Source organism: Mastomys coucha, unplaced genomic scaffold (genome assembly GCF_008632895.1).
Source record: "Mastomys coucha isolate ucsf_1 unplaced genomic scaffold, UCSF_Mcou_1 pScaffold21, whole genome shotgun sequence".
NCBI lineage: Eukaryota > Metazoa > Chordata > Mammalia > Rodentia > Muridae > Mastomys > Mastomys coucha.
Genome location: NW_022196904.1, coordinates 42,721,525 through 42,743,692, shown reverse-complemented (window position 1 = coordinate 42,743,692; position 22,168 = coordinate 42,721,525). Strand labels below are relative to the sequence as shown.

The 22,168-nt window shown below is 39.8% G+C and overlaps 2 protein-coding genes across 3 annotated transcripts in view; one reads left to right on the top strand and one right to left on the bottom strand.

The window, feature by feature from the left end:
* Gas2 (growth arrest specific 2) overlaps positions 1 to 15,526 on the bottom strand; it is a 133,049-nt gene extending 117,523 nt beyond the window's left edge. Inside the window, exons 1-3 of one of the 2 annotated variants that reach the window (XM_031386799.1) lie at positions 13,873 to 15,526; positions 12,574 to 12,662; positions 8,874 to 8,978 (exon numbers count right to left, since the gene is read on the bottom strand). The gene's annotated coding sequence lies outside the window, so the exon portion shown is untranslated. The remainder of the gene's footprint in view (positions 1 to 8,873; positions 8,979 to 12,573; positions 12,663 to 13,872) is intronic. The other variant, XM_031386800.1, reaches the window with a different exon arrangement.
* On the top strand, positions 15,019 to 16,744 carry Fancf (FA complementation group F). Its single transcript, XM_031386798.1, has one exon. It carries the CDS (start codon positions 15,055 to 15,057, stop codon positions 16,072 to 16,074), a length of 1,020 nt encoding a protein of 339 aa, XP_031242658.1. The 5' UTR covers positions 15,019 to 15,054; the 3' UTR covers positions 16,075 to 16,744.
* Positions 16,745 to 22,168: the final 5,424 nt, after the last annotated feature.

The following is a 22,168-nucleotide window of genomic DNA, read 5'->3' as shown; positions in this document are numbered from 1 at the left end:
ATCATCTGGCCCTGGCTTTTTCTTGGGGGGGGGGCAGGATTTCTATTTGCTGCTTCTATAATTTGAACAGACTTTTAAATTTCTTGTGTGATCTTGACTTAACTTTGGTAAGTGGGTATCTATTTAGAAAATTATCCATTTCTTTTAGATTTTTCTAATTTGTTAGAGTATAGCTTTTTAGAGTATGTCTTTATTATTCTCAGTGTCTGTTGTTATGTCCCCACTTTTCCTTTCTGATTTTGCTAATTTGGATATTCTATCTCCATCTTTTAGTTAATTTGGATAACTGTTTCCAATCTTAATCATGTTCTCAAAGAAACAACACTCAATCACCTTACAACAACCTAGGACCACATGAGAAGACAGCTTCAATTAAGAAATTGTCTAGATCAGGCTGGCCTGTGGGGGAGTTGTCTTGATTTAACAATGTGGGAAGACTCAGCCTATGTGAACATCAGCATTCCCTAAAAAGGTAGTCCTGAATCATGTAAGGGTAAGGGTTGAGAAACTGAGCTATACACAAGCAAGCAAGAATCTATACATTTATTTGTTTCTCTTTCTTCTTGTTTGCAGATGTCCTGTGAACAGCTACTAGAATTACTGACTTAACTTCCCCTCAATGACAGATGGTAAACTAGATTTGTAAGCCAGAAAAACCTTTTCCTTCCCTAAGCTGATTTTCATCAGTCCTTTATCACAGCAGCAGAAATAAAACTAGACCAAATGTCAAACACTAGTTTTACTTGATTTGCTTGCATGTTTGTGTTTCTCAAAATCAGTATGTTTCTTTATATATTCTAATTTATCATTGGAAATGTTTCCAAAGATAACCTTCTATTCAACTCAAATTCTTTACCATTGGAAGCCAGAGTCCAGTGATGGTACTGTCACCTACCTGGGTGGAAGGGGAATGAAGCAATTGTCTCACTTAAGGAGATTAAAAATATCTCATTATGACCTTGATATTTTACCCCATTGAAACCTACCAATTCTTTAAGCCAGGCTTAAAGAATTCTCCATTATAGTTTTTGTTTTTATATTCTCATGGAAACAGGAAAGTATCTGTATCAGAGGGTGTATCTTGAGTTACTAAACTTTTCACATCATCCCTAACATGAACTATTTTCTTAAGTGAGTGGAGTAACCAATTTTATGCCTTGCTATCCACCAATCTGTTTGCTACTTTCCTCTTTTCTGTCCCCCACCCCTACCCCATCAATGGAAATAATACCTATAGATTTATTCTGGAGGGGAACAAAATGAATGAAGATTAGAAGACATGCAATAAACCTAAAGATGAAGGCAAGTGATAATTATTCCAAAAGATCATTAAGAAACCTTCCTATTTCTTGATGGCTGGAGAGATGGCTCAGTAGTTAAGAGGACTTGTTAACCTTGCAGAGGACCAGAGTTTGATTCCTGATTCCCTTACTGGGCCATGCATAATAGCCTGTAACTCTAGCTCTTGGGCATCTGGCTTCCACTGGTACCTGCATACAGGTGCTACCCACATGAATGAAAGGGTTTTAAAAGAATGGCCTAAAAGTATCAAAGCTGGCAGATAAATTCCTCCCTCCTTTGCTGTTCATCTTTTGGAGAATGTCACAGCAGATGATGATGTGAACAGACAGGAAGCCATGTGAAGCTCTTTAGGCTAGTGCTCCTAGTCTGAGGACATGCAGTGTTGTAGGAGAGAAAACTCATTACCAGAAAAGAGGTGTTTTGTATGCATCAATCCCTGAGTTTGATATTCACAACCATACAAATATACATATGTAAACACACATATACACACACAGACACAGGTCCAATGGGAATCAATGCAGACATCCCACAGTTAAAAAAAAGCCAGTGGCAATTAATGGAACAATAGTCCTCATAAATGACCTTGGGAATTCTGTTCTTATGTGCTCAATAAGAAATCATGTTACTGTGAGACTGTCAAAGAACAATTTCATTTTCACAGTATGTTATGGCTAACTTCACGTGTCAATGGATGCACAGCTATCAGGGGCAAGTGATAAAACCATTTCTGGGTGTGTTTTCAGGGGTGCTGCTTCCAGAAGATGTGAGCATTTGATAAATGAGCAAAGAGTTTCCTGATATCCAGTAAGGGTGGGCATCACCTACTCCATTGAGAACTCCATTTGACTCCACTGAGCCAAAGAGCAATGCCAGTATTTGTTCTCTCTTTTTTGATATTATAGTAGCACTCTCTCTCCCTATCCCTACCCCCCCGTATGTGTGTGTGTGTGTGTGAGAGAGAGAGAGAGAGAGAGAGAGAGAGAGAGAGAGAGAGAAGGAGAGAGAGAAGGAGAGAGGGAGAGAGAGAGAGAGAAGGAGAGAGGGAGGGAGGGAGGAGAGGGAGAAAGAAAATAAAAGCAATTTCATGTGAAAATTCAAGGGTTGTTTTGATTTTGCATGTGTAGCATATGTGCACGTTTCCTGTGTAATTCTGAAAAATGCTTGCAACCTATAGGAAAAGATTAAAGTCTTCTATAAAACAAGCTGTTTGTCCCTGGACGCTCACTTATTGTGTGCCATGTAGACAATATGGCTTTCCTACTTAAGCTGGAGTTAAGTAAGTAAGTAATTTTCCTTCATTATACATTTAGGTAGTCTGTTTCTCAATCTATTTTGGAAAAAATGTAATCCTAATTTTTGAAAAGCTCACTTTAATAAAAATTTTCATATTAACTTTTGATAGCCATACCTTGCATGTCCTTTATGCAGCTGAATTCCCAGCACACTGAACACCATTAGGCATGGAGTTGGTGCTGCATGTGTAATCAATAAATGAATGTCGCAGATATCAGTAACGGAGGAATTATAACACTCTTTGGTTATACTTTTATGCATTGTCTCTAATTTCACAAATTGAAACTCAGAGTAGAAAACTTATTTTTAACATGTTACAGGTGATAGCTTCATTCTATGATCAGAACCATTTCATCTGGTAAAGTACAAATAGATTTAACTAAAACAGATGCTAGCTGGTGTGCCAGACTTATAAATGAGGTTAACCTGTGTCTCCTGTCACTTCATCTAAAAACAAGTTGATTTGGACCGAAGGCTTAATCCTAAGTAATGTAATATGACTACAATGAACTGTGTGGAAATATATCTACCATTATGACTTTCAATCATTTTGTGTATGACTTAAAATCAGAAGAAATACATTATGGCACAGATCCAAAAGCATGCACTAATGCACAAAGCCACCTACCACTTACCTCTAAGTTACCATACTCTGGTATTTTTCTCCTTGGCATTACCCTGGTCTCCGTTGTGTCATCCCACTGAAAAGCAACAGTCATGGAGAATAGGGAAATTTGTTTCATAAGCCACAGTCCAAAAAAAAAAAAAAAAAGGAAACTGAACTCAAGAGGAATTTAATCAAAACTCAAGAAAAGTGTCAGTGAACAGATAACTTCATTATAAAATTTAAGCCATATTGTGCATATGTCAATCAGACATACACACATCATGAAATACTGTCACAAAATCCTATATGTCTCACATCTTCACAGATCCTGACATTCACTGGTACTACTAAGAAAGATATTTCATGCTTTGCTTTCTGGTTGAAGACATTTGTTCATCTAGAAGCATCTCCATCTTCAACTTTCTTAGTATCTTTGAGCTCTGGGACTAGCAGTTATTTCCTGTGTTCTCTCAGAACTTAATGTTTTCTTTGATTTCTGATTTCCTACACAACATCGCAGTTTACTTTTATGAGTTTGAGAAAGCAGGGATGAAGGCTAAAAAGATAGCTCACCCATTCCAGGCCAAAGCTCACAACCAAAACTACAAGAGAAAATAGGCATGAGATTGTGTGGTTTCATATGTCTTCATCACAGTACCAAATGTATGCTTGTTAAGTACTTGGCTAGATGAGTGAGTGAATCACAAAAGCCTCTGAGTCTCTGAATCAAGATGGATGCTGTTGCAAATGGAAGTCATAGGCAAGCCTCTCAGTGGAAAACAGAGTTATTAACTCTGCAGCTTTATGGATAGAACAAATGACAATATAAGATTTTTTTCTTCATGTTTCCTGAAACTCTCATTCATGAAGACACTGAACCAGTTTTCTTTTGCTATGGGGACATGTAAAAAGACAAAAATGATTCCTTTATCAAATCATAAAACAACTTCTTGACATTTTTATTATCAGAACTCTGACATTTCACAAATGGGAAACCCTTCTCACTACTTATTTTCACAAAATACTTGTAGTAGACTTTTAAATGAACTAATTTGTTATCTGTTGCACCAGACAGACAGAATGCCGAAATGAGTAGCACTCCACACCCACAGTGCAAGAACTCCACAGGAAAGTGGGAGGGTTGGGGGAGCTTTGCTGAAGAGACCTTTGTCTGCCTGCTGTGGCCATGGTGACCACTGGCCTTAAGAACTGTGCCAACCAGCAGGGACAGTGGTGGTGCACACCTTTAATCCCAGCACTTGGGAGACAGAGGCAGGCAGATTTCTGAGTTCAAGGCCAGCCTGGTCTACAGATTGAGTTCCAAGATAGCCAAGACTATACAGAGAAACCTTGTCTCAAAAAAACAAAAACAAAAACAAAAAAACAAACAAACAAAAAAGAATTGTGTCAACCACAATGCCTGATTGTCAGGAAGTAAGAGTAATACTGGGCACTAGTCGTAATGGCCATGGCCCTTGACATCATGAATAGAAGACCAAATTTGGAAAAAGAAAAAGAGATCTAGCTCCTTGGTTAAAATGTATCTACCATTTTCTGATGGGTGTGTCTTGAGGGTCATATAATACATTTAAATGTCCTCTCTGATGACTAACTGCCTCCACTTCTGTACTGAATATCACCACAAGAAACCCCTGTAGTAATGATATTACCATCCTTCCAAATAGAGACCAGCAGCCTTCTTTGCCCAGCTCTCTCCTGCTTACTTCCTCTTGGGCATGGCTTCCCTCAGCTCTGTTGTGTCAGGCATTCCCTATATAAAAGCAAGGGTGAGACTCCTGCTGACCAGGAGCTCACAGTGTGATTGGAAAAAAAATGACTTTGAAAAGATTAAATGTTGTATCACACATCAGCTAAGCAGGTTAAGCTGGGCATGGCAGAGTGGCACACACCTAGAGTCCTAATACTTGGATGGTAGAAGCATGGGAATCAGGAGCTTGAGGCAACCTTGGGTTAATTTTGTCTTTAAAAACAAACACAAACATAGCAGGATTAAACTCATAGCTGAGTTTGATTGGCCTAAAAGTGTTTGATTGTTTCTCCACAACAAAATAAGAAGCAATTTGAAGGTATTTGTTTGAATGAAAGTACCTATTTACTAACCCCCTTTTTTCTCCTTCCTTCTTCCTCTGTCTCTTCCTCCCTACCTTTTTCCCCTCTTCCTTTTTTCATTCCATCTTGGCTTTCTTTTTGTGTGTGTTTGTTTTCTTTTTTTGTCTTAAAGAGGAGAGGAGGACAAGAATTCCCTTATTGTCACATATATATATATATATACATATATATATATACACATATATACATGTATGCATATATACACACACACATATATACATATATACATATATGTATATATACATACATATATGTATATATATACATACATATATGTATATATATACATACATATATATACATATATATATATAAAATATAACAATAAGTATATATCCCAGTGTTTAACTATAACAATAAAATCCCCTGAGGAAATGAGTGAATACATTTGAAATGAAGACCATGTGCTATAAGTCAGTGTGAATTGCACCTGAGAGCTCAGGGCCCACAGGGTAAGTCATAACACCACAGGCACAATGGCAGTGAATCTGCCTCCAGAATTCAACCAAACACCTTCAAGAACTATCAGTGGGGAGTCATGAAAAGCTCACAGAAAAAGAAATTCAGAGAAAATTTCGGACCAAGACAAACTTACAGAAAGGGTCAAACAGTCTAGGGCATAATCTTTCCTTTGGCCTTGGTTATGGTAGAGAGATGGGAGTCCGAGGAGCAGTGTTTATAACCCCCTCAATCCTGAAGAGGCATGAATGCCAGAAGGTGGAATGATATATAACCCCTATGGAGGCTTTTTTATTTTGTTTGTTTGTGTTCTTAATAATATAAGATACCCACAAACTGAATGATTAACACTCAATACAATTTTACTTGAAAATATGACTTAGAGCAGTGGTTCTCAACCTTCCTAATGCTGCAACCCTTTAGTACAGTTTCTCATGTTGTGGCAACCCCAACCATGAAATATTTCATTGCTACTTCATAAGGTCTGTAGCCAGGATCAAATTAAAAATATTATTTGATCTGAAGAGATTAATAGAGTTTTCTTTTGCAACTAGCATCTTGTTAATAAATTATTTCTTCATGAAATGAGATATTTGTTTAGAACTATATCGTTGATTGTAGTCTTTACCATTGCTCATTAAAATCTCTAATAGTTCCAATTATTTACCATTATACAGTAAAATTGCCTTTATTAGTATTATTATTGCTAATTATTCCTATTTTCTAGCCTGCATTGCCCCAGTAATGTCTTGTTCTGATTTCAAAGCATTTTCTATTGGTCAGAACTAAACATGGAGTAGGGAAAATCTGCAAGTGGGTAAAGGAACAGCCAGCATCCTGATGTGCATGCTGCTCACTAGTGAAAGTCTTCTGCTCTCAGAACAGCAACAATCAAACATAAATGTTGGGACGAGAGAGATGTCTCAGTGATTGAAACCACTGTGCTCTTGAAGAGGGCTCAGGTTCAGCTCCTAAAAGCCATGTGGCACTGCACAGAAGTCTGTAATTCTAGAAGATCAAGCACTCTCTCCTGGCCTCCATGGCACAAAGCATGAACATGGTGAGCAGACACACATGCAGCAAAACATTCACACACCTATTATTTCAATATTTTATTTTAAAAAGCACAATAACAAAAGTGTACCAACTAAGCAAGGAATGGAGATACCCTGTATTCTGCAATAGAAAGCAGCAGGGACATGTGCAGACTTGCTAGATACTGACATGGGAACTTTTAAAATGGCCACATTCTTCAAGAGAATAAAATGAAAGAGAAAACTAAGCTATATAATCATTTTGCCTCAAACACTTTTCTCTCCTTCTCATGGACCATCTCCTTTAAATGTGACTGGATATTTTCTGCAGCATCCTTAGAATTATTTTCCCTTTTTATTTTCAACATTTATTTTACTTTTTTGAGGGGATCCCTCATACTTAAATATTGATAATTAACAAAGAAACAGTGCTATAAAAATGTTACTCTCCAGTAAAATGTATCTGTAATATCGCAAATTTTATTTTAATCACTGTTTGCTGGTTTCAGCCAGTTTGTTTTGAAATACCGGGAATCCTTTGTGAGAGCATTCCTTGACATTAATGCTATTAGCAGAGCAGCCCAATCTCATAACCCAGATTAGGTCTGGAAGTAATTAAATACAGCAGCTTTTGTGGCAATTTCTCACTATATTTGCTACTTTGTAAGAAACTAATTATAAAAATTAGTTCCATCTATCATTGTGAACGGGGAATTAAAGTGAGTTTATGTATGCACACACTATTCAATTTCTATTTGCTTAGCATACACACACACACACACACACACACACACACACACACACACACAAGTCTCTTAGGACATTTTGCATTATATGTCTGGAACTTTCAGCCATCCAGAAAAAAAGAAGGCTGAGAAATAATGAAAAAAATGTGCCTAAAGAATCCACATAAAAGTTTTGGGAGACTTGAAAATGGGAACACCAGACACTTAAAAGTTATTGAACCAGAAACAAAAACTCCTTCCTGGCAGGTGCTCATACATCAACATACCATTGGACAAAACGAAGGCACACAAACAGTGTCTCGAGTCTACATGAAATCTATCTTCTAACTCAAAATAAAACAGCTCATCTCCTTTCTTACTTAAGGGGGAAAATAAAAGAAGGAGGAAAAGGAAAGAAAAGAAGGGAAGGAAGAAAGAAGGAAAGAAAGAAAGAAAGAAAGAAAGAAAGAAAGAAAGAAAGAAAGAAAGAAAGAAAAGAGAAAGAGAAAGAAGGAGAGAGAAAGAAAAGAAAGTCAGACAGACAGACAAGTTGGTAATTATAAAAGAAAAAAATTAAAACTGCAGAAGGTATTCTAAAGTCTTCATCGTCTGGGCCCCTGTTCCAACACCTCTACCATGCCACACTGTCATAGACTGCTTTGCTCACCTCTAGTGAATTACATTATGGGATGATTTCACATCGCCTGTCATATAATTGCTGTAATGATGACTTCTGTCCCAGACTGGCAGCACATATGTCAATGCTAGGTATTTCAGAATACATTTATTAAAGTACTCTCATCACTACCTAGATAAGTGTGGAGGGAAAATGTTATGACTCATGAACTCACATGACTTATAAAAATGACTGAGAATTTGAGCAAACTGTTTCTGTTGAGGTCTTGTCAGAAAATAAGGGCAGACTCATGAGAGATTTTCAAGATAAACAAACAGAAGAACATGTATAAGATTCTGGGCAAGGCAAAAGCAGTCAGTAAGTATTACACCACATGTAGGAAGTCCAGAGGACTGGACTGCAAGGGGGAACATCCTGCAGGAAGATGATGCCTCAGTTAGCAGACAGAGTCTGCCCTTGGTCCTCCTGCTTATCTGCTGTGGCCTCAGACTGATTACTTCAGCAAAAAATCAGAGGTCAAGGGCAAGGAGCTAACATGATGATGGGCTATCCTCTGCTAAGGACAGTGGGGAAAGAAAGAAGAAAATACATTAATGAAAGGGAGGGCAAGTGGATAATTTCCACCCTTTCTACTTGCAAAAGCCTAGGAAAGATAATAGGAAACACAACACACTTTCCATTACCATGCAATGTGGCTTCTGGCTTCTGTTAGAGCAATGTATCTCGTCTTTTCACATCCAGGCAAATGATACTCCAGCAAAGAACATTTGAGAGGCACATATAAAACACTAGGTTTAAAGGGGAAAAAGAAAACTCTTTGGAATGTAATCCTATAAATAAAAATGATTGTAATTACTTTCAAAACAACAGATTCATTAAGATATTATCACATGACTATCATTTTTATGTCCTTTATATTTACCACCCATTATCCTCTCACATCTCCCCTCTCATTTCCATTATATTCACCACTCATTATCTTCTCACATCTCCCCTTACTACTTGCATCATTTACTTTCCTGTTGCTGTAATAAAATATCATGACCAACACAACTTAAGGATGAGTTTATCCTGGCTTATGGCTTCAGAGGGATAGAGTCCATCATAGCAAGGCAGCAGAACCAAGAAAGGGCTGACCACATTTTTAACAGCACACAGAAAGCAGAGAAGGAACAGGAAGTTGAGCAAGGTTTACAAACCATCAAAGTTCTCCCCAACTCTGATGTAATTCTTTCAGCAAGGCTCCACCTCGTAAAGGTCCCATGTCCACCTCAAATAATACCACCTACTGGGACCAAGTGTTAAATAAACAAGACTATGGAGACAATTCTCATCAAACCATAACACTGCTCTCCTAAATAAATGATGGTCGTCTACCTTCATGTTATATGTAACATATATTTATGTAGTTCTTTAATTAGAATCCTCATAGTAGAAAAAACAATATACATTTTTCTCAGTTTGGATTATTTAGCACAACATGGTAATCTCCAGTTTCATCTATTTTCCTGAAAATGATATAAACCAGATGATAAACAACTTGGCTGATTCCATATCAAATACAGGTAAGAAGGTAGAATAAAGGCTTTAAATATTAATTTATATTAAAAATTTCCAACACTTAAAGCTGTATTTTTAAAAGTTTGTTTATTCATATATACTCATTGTGTGTGTCTATGTACACTGTCTGGTGAATGGATCTAAGTGTACAGATGCTTAGACCAATGTATACATATGTGGAGGTCAGAGGAAGTTCTTAGGTGTCTTCCTCAAACTCCTTGTTACTGCCTTGAGGCAGGGTTTCTTACTAAATTAAAAGATCACAGTTTTTGCTAGGCTGTCTGGTCACCTGTTCCCTCTACCCCAGTGTCTGCACTGGAGGCAGGCAGAGCCATGCCCAGCTTATTACATAGGTGCTAAGATGTCAACCTCATGTCCTCATGCTGGCACTGTGAGTGTTCTTACTGAGCTATCGCCCTAGTACAATTTTTTTTTTTTTAAATATTGACTTTTTATGTCTGAGAGGATTAGTCAATTTCCTGATAATGACTTTTTAAAAGGGTTCACAGAGGGGGGCCTGGAATAGCTCTTCAGGAATGCAAGACCTAGCCCAAGATCATGTAATTAGCCTCTGACCCTGCACAGTTCTGATCTCTCCACCACTGAAATTCTAGTCAACCTCTGAAGACACAGCTTCTGTCCAGGAGATTCTCTTCACAGTCCTACCACAGTTTTGTGCATATTTTTGGAACCTATTAACTAGCAGAGCCCCAATCCAAAAGCTCAGATAGTACCTTGAGCCTATAGGAAACTGCCTCATCTCACTCTACCTGCCTCTCTGAAGTACCCACCAATCTATTGTAAATTCACCCTTACTATGACTTCCTTTATGCTGTAAAACTATAAAAAAAAAAACTTAATGAAACTGCCTCTATGTTGGAACATGAAATTTAGAGTAACTGAAATCTGTATTCCAGTCCCATGGTCACTCAAGAAATGCCTCCAGAATATAAACTATCTCTTATCACCAAGTGAAGTTTTCTTAGCATATATTTTACATTGTTGGCGGAGTGCTGTTATGCATGGGGAAGTTATGCATGGTGGCAGAAGCCTGAGGTAGCTGATCACACTGTCACCAGTCTACAGGAACTACAGAGCAGACAAGAACTTGGGGCAGGCTATGAAACATGGACTGCCCAGTGACTTCTTCCAGTAAGGCTCAGCCACCTAAAGGTAACCTAACCTTCTGCCACAACACCCTCCACTGGTGGCAAAATGTACAAACTCATGAGCATGTGAGGGGCAGTTCACATGCCAATCAAGGTAGCATCCAAGTGACTGACAGTGATGAGGGCTGAGCACACTGGTCAGAAGAACAAACCAAAATGGTGTGGGGATTTTATCACACTCTGAAAACAGCTCTAATCGAAAATGTAATACCTATTTCCAGAATTTTCTCCTTAATATTTTTAGACTGTGGTTGGCTTTGGATAGCTAGAACTGTGCAAAAGAAAGCTATGGGTAAGGCAGGATGAGTGGGGCAGCACTCTGCAGAGCGACAGAAGTGTACACCAGACAGAGATGCATTCATTCGTCTCTCAGCTATATAGTTATTGCATATCTTAGTTATTGCATTTCTAAATTATACCCAGTAAGAAATAATATCAGCTCAAAATTTTAAATCAAAATATTCTGCTGAGATGTGGAGGCTCAGAGCCATGCATTGGACTTAGTACAGGGTCCCCAATAAATAAATAAAGCTAGAGAAAGGACCCAAGGAGCTGAAGGATTTGCAGCCCCTTAGGATGAACAACAATATGAACTAACTAACTAGTACCCTCCGAGCTCTCAGGGACTAAACCACCAACCAAAGAGTACACATGGTGGGACTCATGGCTCCAGCTGCATATTTAGCAGAGGATGGCCTTATTGGTCATCAATGGAGGAGAGGCCCTTGGTCCTGTGAATGTTCTACGTCCCAGTGTAGGGGAATGCCAGGGCTGGGAAGTGGGAGAGGGTAGGTTGGTTAGCAGGGGGAGGCAGAAAGGGATAGGAGGTTTTCAGAGAGGAAATGAGCAAAGGGAAGACCATTTGAAATGTAAATAAAGAAAATATCTATTAAAAATATTCTAACAGTATTTGATGAGCAAGCTAGGACCAAGAGTAAACACCACAGGAGCTAGCTGCTTCTTTCTTTGATTAAATCTCCTCTACTACTGCTCATGACAATGCTGGTGATTGCTGTTCTATTTTTGGGAAGAGTAGTATTGGAAGCAGGCCATGACAAGGCCTATCTACTACAGAAGTACATATTAACAAACCCAAACCAGCCAAAGTTTATGAGCCACAGGGCTTCTTTAACTACATACATCTAAATTAAATAAATAAATAAAAAACACAAAATTGACAAATGCAATTAGAAATATATTAAATAAAGAAAATATCTTAAAAGAAAAAGACATATATAAGGTACCACAGTTATAAGCAGATTCAGATTAAAGACTTTTCATTCAATTGTTCTTCCTGAAAAAGAGGCTCTTTCATAAGCATGACTAGTGTTCAGCTTAGACTCATTACTGACTTTAGAATAAGATTTTTTTTTTTTCTGAAACCTGTAGGCCTAATGACTGTAGTTAATTCCTCTGGCCACTTCCGAACTTATTTTATTTAGCAGAGAATGTTATACAGAGAGGCTTAAAGCTGTATTAGTAATTACAATTAGTAAATTAAGACAGGGCTTCATTAATGTGATCAGTTAACATTTTCTGGCCCTGCCTGTAGACCTGAGCTAGCATTGATATCCCAAAGTACAAGTTAACTGTCTAGTACTATGATAAATTATTATGACCAAGGCAACTTAGAGCAGGGTTTATTTAAGCTTACGGTTTCAGGGTTCCAGTAGGACTAAAGTCCATCGTGGTAGGAGGCAAGCACTGCAATAGAGGCAGGAAGCTAAGAGTTGACATGCTCACCTGCAAACATGAAGCAGAAAAAGATCAAATTAAAGGTAGATGATGATGCCGGGCAGTGGTGGCACATGCCTTTAATCCCAGTACTTGGGAGGCAGAGGCAGGCAGATTTCTGAGTTCCAGGCCAGCCTGGACTATAGAATGAGTTCCAGGACAGTCAGGGCTACACAGAGAAACCCTGTCTCGAAAAATCAAAAAAAAAAAAAAAAAAAAGCTGATGGTGCTTTAAGCTCTCAATGCCTAACCTGGTTACATATGTACTCCAGCAAGTCCATACCTCTTACACCTTCTCAAACAGTGTTAACAACTAGGGACCAAGTATTCAAATACCAAAGCAGATGAAGGACATCTCTTACTCTGTGGTATGCACCACAGAGTGCATACTTAAAAGTCAGTAGCAGAAACCTACCCCAGCATGTCACATATATGGCCTCCATGTTCCCCAGAGCCCTGAGGTAGGCTCATGGTGAAAGTGGTGTCTTATTTTAGTTATGTTGCTCATTCCTGTGTTTGAATGAAATGCTATTTTAATAAAAGTTTCCTAACACTGGACTTCCATTTTTCGTTCTAATTTACTACTTACTGGGAATGTACAGAGTGTGACCAGCATGTAGAAGGTTGTACCTGGCATTCTCAGCATACAGTATATACATCTTTTCTTGTTTGTTTGTTTGTTTGTTTTTTCGAGACAGGGTTTCTCTGTGTAGCCTTGGCTGTCCTGGAACTTACTCTGTAGACCAGGCTGGCCTCGAACTCAGAAATCTGCCTGCCTCTGCTTCCCAAGTGCTGGGACTAAAGGCGTGCCCCTACCACTGCCCAGCTCATTATACACATCTTACACTGACATTTTAACTTGTGCGATTCCTCTCACTTGATTTTCCACCATCCCATGACGGTGCAAATATTTGTGTGTCTTAAATCAAAGATGAGTCTTCCTGTCCATCTCCAACTGGTCTTTACAAACATCATACCTGGCACTTTAAAAATACACAAAATCTGATTTGCATTACACTTAAGTGGGCTTGGAATCCTCCTAAAGTGTTTCTTGAAATTAAAGTGTTTATCATCTTTCAGCTTCTAGATGAATTTTTCCGAATTCCATAGAAAACTGGTTCCAAATCCAGAGTGCTTTCTTCCTATGGGAAACTGTCAGAGGCATGCATAGTTAGCTACATAATAAAAAATGGCTACTGTGAAACAAATAATTACTCACTGTGGAGCTGAGATTTAACATAATACTGGCTTTGAAAAGGTGAGTGCTGCTCAAGGTTCTCTGCACTGTCCCAGCCACTTGGAAATGAAGCTGTTTTGGACTTCTTTCTCATCCTGGATTAGATCTGGTTTTCATTCTGATGGTTTAAGACTTAATGCTTCCCATGGCCTTGAGGCTTTTTCAGAGTTGTGTCCTTTGGGCATTCAGTTGAAAGGAAAGTTTAATGGGGCTTTCCCTAACATCTATGATCTAGTGACTCTTACTTCTGTCTACCACATTATGAAGTTAAGTTGAAAGACTAAGGAATGTTAGTGTTTCCTGTGGGATACAGTGGCATTTAACTACACTTATCTCTACTGCTCTAATCCCGTACCTCACTTGCTATCATACCACGTGACTTAGTATTCAGTAAGTGGATGAACCAGTGACCTCTGTAATTCCTAACAGCTACGACCAGAAACTTTAAAACCCATCATACAGTTAGACTAAAATAAAATCACAAGGCCAAACACTATAGTCTGGACTATAAAATCTAAACAAATCTGGCTTAACTATATGTTCTGATATGAATGCCCAGCACTTTTCAGAGTCTAGCATAAATAAATAGATTCATTTGAGCTTAGACTTTCATTTACTGCTTGGCCAGTATGCCTCAGGATAGTGCTGCCAGTCACTAGGTTAGTCGAAGCAGAAGAATTGCAAACTGAAAGGCTGCATGCACAATTTAGTGATAGGTTTCCTCAGAATCAATAAATAATATAAATAAGGGAAAAAGAAAAAAGTTCGGGGATACAGCACAGCCTGTGAGGGTCCTGGTTCCACAAGTACCAGGAAAACTGGTCATTTAAGAGCTTTGAGTTCGCAAACCGATCACATCCGCAGTGCTAAGAATGATGAACATCGGTCCCCTTTCGGGGAAGCGCCAAAATGTTTACCACTGGCATTTTTAAAACGAAAGGGCACATAAAATCCTGGCGCACAAACACGCAATCGCGAGTCCTCTCCCGGACCCAGAGTACAAGTGTGGCTTTCTCCTAGTTCATTTCCAGCGCCAATGTGCCCCGGAAACCCTGTGGCGAGACTGACACGGCCGTCGTCCAATGACACAGCAGGCTGAGGCGGGCCCTCACGCTCACGTCCAATCGGCTCGCGCCTCGGAAGGTCAGGGCGGATGCGGCCGCCATGGAGCCGCTTGTGCAGCAAACGGAGCGCTTCTCCGAACTGCTGGCCGTGTCGTGTGGGACGCTGGTGAGCACGTGGGACGCCGCGAAGGTACGCAGGGCGCTGCAGTGGGCGCGCTATTTGCTCCACGTGTACCGACGCTTTGCGGGCCGCAGCCGCGTACGCGAGGCGCTAGAGAGGCGGCTCAACGCACCGGGAGGGCCGCTCGGGCTGCGCAGCTTCGTGGCGCTGGAGTCTGGGGACGTGCGGCTGGCCCTACGCCTGCTGCGGAACCGCGCTCTCGCGCCCGCCGCCTCCCGGGCTCTGCCGAGCTTGCTGTTCCCAGGCCCTGCCGCGGACCACGAAGACGATGTGCCGCAGTCGCGCTTGGTCCTCCTGGCGCGCCGCGGAAGCGCGCTGCACCTGCTGTTCCGCCTCGGTGGGGACGCGCCTCGGGGCGCGCTGCTGCGCACGCACGCGGAGCTGCTGTACGCGCGCCTGCAGGAGCTGGGCGGTGCCGACTCCACGGCCGCGCGCAAACTCCTGGACACGCTGTGGACTCATGGGCCGCGGGAGCACGTGCTCAGCGTGACCGCCCAAGCGCTGCTGCGCGAGGCCGACCCGGAGCCCGCCCAGGCCACAGACGTTGCCGGTGCGGATGAGACACAGAAACTACTGCACTGGCTTCTAGAAAGTCCCGAGGTATTGGCCGCTTTTTGCCGCCATCTGCCAGCTAAGCTCCTGGCCTCCGTGGCGGGCTGCCATCACACACTGTCTCGCGCCTACCTGGACCTGCTCACAGCGTGGGCCACGCGGCTGCAGTATGATCTGCAAAAGGGCGCCTGGGTCCCCACACAGATGGAGGACATGCCCTGGGAAGAGCTGTGCCCAAGGCTGCAGAGCTTGTGCCATGCCCAGCCATTTCTGCAGGATGAGGTGCTGGTGACCCTACGCTCCTGCAAAGCCTTGGATGGAGACTTTGAGGTTCCAGGAATGAGCATCTGGACAGACCTCCTGCTGGCCCTGCCTGGTCCTGCTTGAATGTGGGATCATGCTAGAGTAGATTTCTCAGTTCCCAGGCTGGGCATCCTGTCCCATGGAGGGAACAGCAAGCGTACCTCTCACCAAAGCTTCTATGTACTTCTTGCTACTTCTTGACTATACAGTTTACAAATTGTCGGTGTTCTCACCAATTCCCTATGTACATGATCCCCAAACCTTATTATTTAAGGTGCCAATTTTAAACAGTTTGTAATATAAATATATAATATGCACAATAAATATACTATAATATACATATATAACATATATATATATATAGTTGTTTCTGTTCTGGTGATGAATGCAGGACCCTGCCTATGTTAAACAGTGTTCACCACTGAGCTACATCCCTAGCCTTCAAAGTATTCTTAAAGCCATTGGATTTTCAGCTTGTTTTGTATAAAGCTAATTTGTAAGAATACTAAAAATAGGTGCACTTTAAAAAGGAAATGCATCTTTAAATTTTCCAAGAAGGATACTTTTTGTCTGTATGATTTACTGGTTTCCTGACACTCTTCAGTAGTACAAAGCTCTGTTTAACAAGCAGCATGTGTTGGGTACCATCAAGTGTTAACTTCAAAGCTGACAGGGCTAGAGTTAAAGCCCTAGACTTGCTCTCCTTAACCTATTTACCAAACTTAATGTGCATTAAAGTTGCATTGCTAAGAAAGTTGTTTGTACAGGTCACTACTTGGTAATTCAAAATAACAGCAAATTAGTTTAAAGCGTTTCTTGAGTACACACTTAAGTGTTTAGAGCACAATAAAGGTAAACATATCCCTTTGGGTTATATGATGAAGGAATCTAGTTAGTTAAGAGAGTCAAGACCACTTCTGCCATTTATCAAGTTAATAGCCTTAACCAGGCGTCATCACTATGGTGTTTAAATGTCTGATTCTGTTTTTCCTCATGGTTGCTTGAGGGAGACTATTTCCTACCTTCAAGTGATTGCTCCTGTGTTCAACATTTGCTTCCTCACCATTTTCACCATACTCCTGATGTTCCTAATCTCTCCTGTTACTGGCTGGGCCTATACGAGGTTTATGCTGCTCACACTCTAAAGCTCTTTCCTGGCTGTCTCCATATCAGTTTGTGCTGCTGTGGAAACAGTTGGTCTCTTAAGTCCTGTTTCCCAGGACCGAAACGCTACCCCATGGTTTACCTGCAGGGACTAGCCAGCCTTGGGAATAAACTTTCCAGATCCCTCAGCAGTTTGCTTTGGAGCACCTTGTGAGTAAGTAGAAGTAGGACCTACATCAGAATTTTCCTTTAAATAAGCTGAAGTCAGTGTGCTGAATTAAGTTTCCTGGGACCATGGCACATACAGCTTTCCAGGTTGAAGAGACCTTCCTAGAATCTATGAGGGAAGAAATAATGCTTTTCTTTCTATATGCATCGCTTTTTAGTCAAATGCTTATTTTTGGAAGTGGGTATCTATGTAATATCAACAGTACCTATGATACTAAGTAGTATTGGCATGGCTTGGTAAGTCAAGGCCTTGCTATATAAATTTATAAATTGTACAGATTTTTATTTGACCTCCTTCCTCTCAAACCTGCCCACCACATATGCATATATATGTGACATATCTCATATACTTTTTTATGATTCTAGGATTAATTTCTAACAATATTTTCATTTTAGACTTATTTTTAAGCGTGCATATATATGTCTGTATGAGGATGTTTGTATGTTAGTATAGATGCCCTTGGAGGCCAAAAGGGAGTTAGAATTAGCTGTGAACTGTCCAGTGTAGACACTCTGCAAGAGCGGCCACTCATTGGTTTTCTAGAGTCCCAAGTCCCTTAAGAGGAGGGCAAACCTTACTGTGCTGATGGAACTTTGTTTCTTTGTGTGTTTCGCAGTGTTTCTCTTTGACTTTTGCTTGCTTTTGGCTTTGAGCTGGTTTTCTTGGGGTTTAATCTTGGTTGTCTGTTTGACTTTATCTGTAATCTATATCTGTAAGCGACAGGTTTGTGAAGGTATTCTCTGGGAAGATTAACTCAAGGAAAAGACACCCCACTCCCCAACACACACACACACACACACACACACACAGTATCCTTCCTACTGTCTGGATGTATACAGGTCAGCAAGAGAAGCCATTGGTTTTTGCTGCTTGCCTTGACTCTTGCTCATGAGTACATATTGTCTGTATGAGTGTCTCTTGAACAGTATGCTCAGTGGGGAAGAAGACCACTTCCGACTTGTTTCTCCTGGAACAACTGGGACTCCAGACTGCAACTGACACTCATAAGTAGCCAGTCACTATGCTGGTATGAATGGAGACAGAGCAACATTACCGGGGCATCTGTCTAACAAGTGTAAACCACTTTAGAAGTGATTTAAGTAGAGCTGATCTGAACAAGAATCAAGTCTCAATATGTGGTGACTTTCTCAGATTTCAGCCCAGCAACCAGAGCTTTCCAGAGTTACTTTACACCTCAGAGTTGAATCAATGTTCACCCATGTCCTGATTATGTCTGAGGGTAGCCTAGGCTACATAGTGAGTTCAGGCCACTGAGAGATAAGTTCCAAGCCAGTCTGAGCTACATACACAATCCAGGCTAGCCTGAGCCACAATATACAATCTCTGGCTTCTCCCCAAAAAGGATTTTGTTGCTGAGGATTAATTCTCAAGTGTACAATTTCTTGCTTTCACATTTTTTTATGCTGATGCTGTATGCCAGAGTTCAAAAGTAGAAACAGGTTATAAACAGAATAACTACTCTTCTAAAAACTGGATACAAGATATTCATTATTGACACAACTTAATTGATGTAAACACTTTTGGAAGCAAACATTGATTTTTCTCAGAAATTAATTGGAAATGATCAATTACTCTATCAGAATAGTGGCACCACCTCATTTATCAGATGCTCATTGTCCTGGTAGGCTAAGGATACCCTTTTGACTTAGAAATATGGTCGCCCTAAGGGAAAGAGCGTAAATCATTACAGTGATGGCTGTCTCCAGCTGTCTCTGGGAGCATCATTGTTCTTAATACTGAGGTTGGGGTTTGACTTGAACTGACTATGTGCTAAATTCCTATTGTGGTTCTATCCTTTTACCAGGGAGTGATATGAATCCCAACCTAAGATAAATTCCACACACAATGGCTATCAGGTCCAAAGGAAACCCCAGTTCAAACTCCAGAAGTCTGTCCAAATATACAAAAATGACTTCTTTTAGCAGATGGGAACTGGTTTCACCAGTTCATTAGGAATAGTGGCTTTCCCCCAACCACCAAAAATCTTCCTATACTCCAGGTTTGAGATAATTTCTAAATACATGGGCTGCCTTTTGTAGTTCAGTGAATTGCGGTTTCCTATGGACCTCACTATGACCACAAGGATATAGGTACAGTGTGAAAACTGAGTTTACATTTTATATTTATGTAGAATTTATGTAATACACATATACTGTATTTATAATACAAGACTCTATCAAAAGCTGAATACCATCTATGGTAACCTTGAACCAAGGATTTATTCTGAAATTGATTAGTATAATTCATATTAAAAGGAAACATGTTCCAAAGACAAATTCATATCTCTGTTCATAATATCCTTACCTTATGACACCACATTCAAGTGGGAAATATTTACTCACCTGGCAAGCACTTTGTCACTGTGTTGTGATTTGATGTTCTAAAATTATTAATGTCCAATCTTAATAATAAACAATCTTTGGTTTTTAAGTGATCTTGCTGGGTTGCCCAGGATGATCTTGATCTTGGGGTTTCTTGGCCCAGTCTCATCAGCAGCAGGGATTACAGATGTGTGCTGCCATACCTTGTTTATGATTTATATGTATTTATGTTATGAGCCAAGTGTCTCATATTTTAAAGACTATATAGAGAAAGCAGAATGTAAAAGACATGTTTGTTTTAGGTAAATACTGGATCTGTTAAGCCTGGTGCCTGCTCCATGATCTCTCAGGTGGTCGTTGAAATATTCATTACTTCGCTGAGCATTTGACATAATACCAATAATTTTGGTAAAATATTCTGTGTGAGGCAATGCATATACTTAGAGTATTGACCCAATACCCACAGGACTATAAACCTGTGAGCTGCTGTTAGTTTTCACTGAACGTAGATGCAATATCAAGAGAAAATGGCTCTATTTCTTTGCAAGTCCCAGACACATTCAGTACCTTAAAAACCTTAGATGTTCTTTTTAAAGTTGATCTCACCAATGACCCCGGCCAGACTCTGCAGGACACTGAACAAAAATCAAGACAAGTACAAGAAAGAGGTTTGCTGGGAGAAGACGGGCTGGTAGGGTTTGTAGGGGAGGATGAGAAGTTGGAGAGGGTGTAGTATCCACAGTGCACATGTATGAAATTGTAAAAGCAAAATCTACCAAAAATGATAACTGAATTTGAATCTACAACTGAGCTTTAGTCTCTAGTATGTTAATGATTAAAATTTAAAATAGCAAGACCATGCAGATTATGAGTGGTTTTATCATGTTTTCTGTAAGTAAAGAAATCTCATAATTTAGAATACTTTTGGCAGAAAAAAAATTAACTTTTCTACTTTCTGTTTTAAAATAAACAGAAACTACAAAATGTTAACAATAGTTTAGACATGTACTTGGTATTTTACCTGAGGAGAAACAACCATGAGTTGGGTAAGAGTGAAAGCAAATGTGTATTGCATTCTTTCTGCTCTTGTTTCCCTAATAATTACAAAAACATGGGTTCCTGACAGGAGCAGTTTGGACTTGTATTTGAAACAAAAACTAAATGGCAGGTGACTAATGAGCAATTTACAGCAGATACATGCCATAGTCTACTGGTCAGAAGATGAAGGTTGCGTATGGGGTTGCTATGGTCACCAAAACTCATCTAGACCAGCCACCATGTTCTAATTATAGCCAGGAAGCCTTGAACTCTGTATAGTGCAAATTGGCTGGTGTAGATTCAAAATGATTTCATTGTTGTTACAGACATTAGCTAAGGAGAGATATTTGAAGAATTTATACTATAGCCAGGTTAACCAGCTAGTTCTACAAATAGAATATCACCATGTCTGTCACCACATTATAAGTCAAAGACATTATTTCAAGGGGGAAATAGCTTGTAAGATCTGTTTTTTTATGTTATAGGAATTAAAAGACAGAAAAGGGAGACAGTTTAAAAACTTGTTTGATGGCTTTTAAACTAGTTTGTATCTATAGCACCATTTCTGGGAAAGCATAGACTGTACTCCCTTAAGGTCCCATCTTATTTGCATAGTCCCAGAAGAGTTGAAAGGATGTCAGTTTTTAAATGGAGCAACAGGGACGCAGGTATTCAAAACCTGCTTTCAACACTTTGTTGAATGGAGCTTCTTAGTGGCATATTACATAAGTGGTGCTCCATCTGACCGTGCATTAGTTTTGGGGGAACTAATTTAACCAGAGATACAATTTGAGACACACCTTTTCTGCTGGCCTTTAAAAACTCTGAGGTATTTTCTTCTTTTCTAGGTTTCGCATGGAAACTATCATTTGTACTGTTTTTCTTCCACGGGTAAAATGCCAATTCCCACAGCTTCCAGACTTTTCTTTGACTGTTCTTTGCAGAACTTTGATGCTGATGTAGTTCTATCCACTTCTGTCCTGTTTCAGTTACATTTCATATTTGGAGTCTCTCTGTGTGTATGGGGGTGGGGAGGTTTGGTCTTTTTGGCCAAGTAAGAAGGAAAAATTCCACTGTTGAGTTTTAGAACACTTTTTCAACATCACTTACTTTCTCCATCCCAGACCCTAATGATGTGGTGTTGGAGCTTTGCTTCTTTGGGATCCTCAGGTCCTTGAGTTCATAGACTATATACCCAGTCCACATCTAGTTTTTTTTTTTTTTTTTCCAGTTGGGTAATCTCTGGGTTTGAGAGCAGTGATTCTCTTTGGCCTCTTTATTCTGCTCTTGCCCTCACTCACTAAACTTAAATTCAATAATGTAGCTTTTATTTTTTTAAAAAAATAAAAGATCAATTATATGAGAAGAGGAGAGAGAGTCATGGGGATGAATGTGATTAAAGGACATTATAGACATGTATGAAAAGTAATAAGTGAACAACATTTTGTATGATTAATATATATAT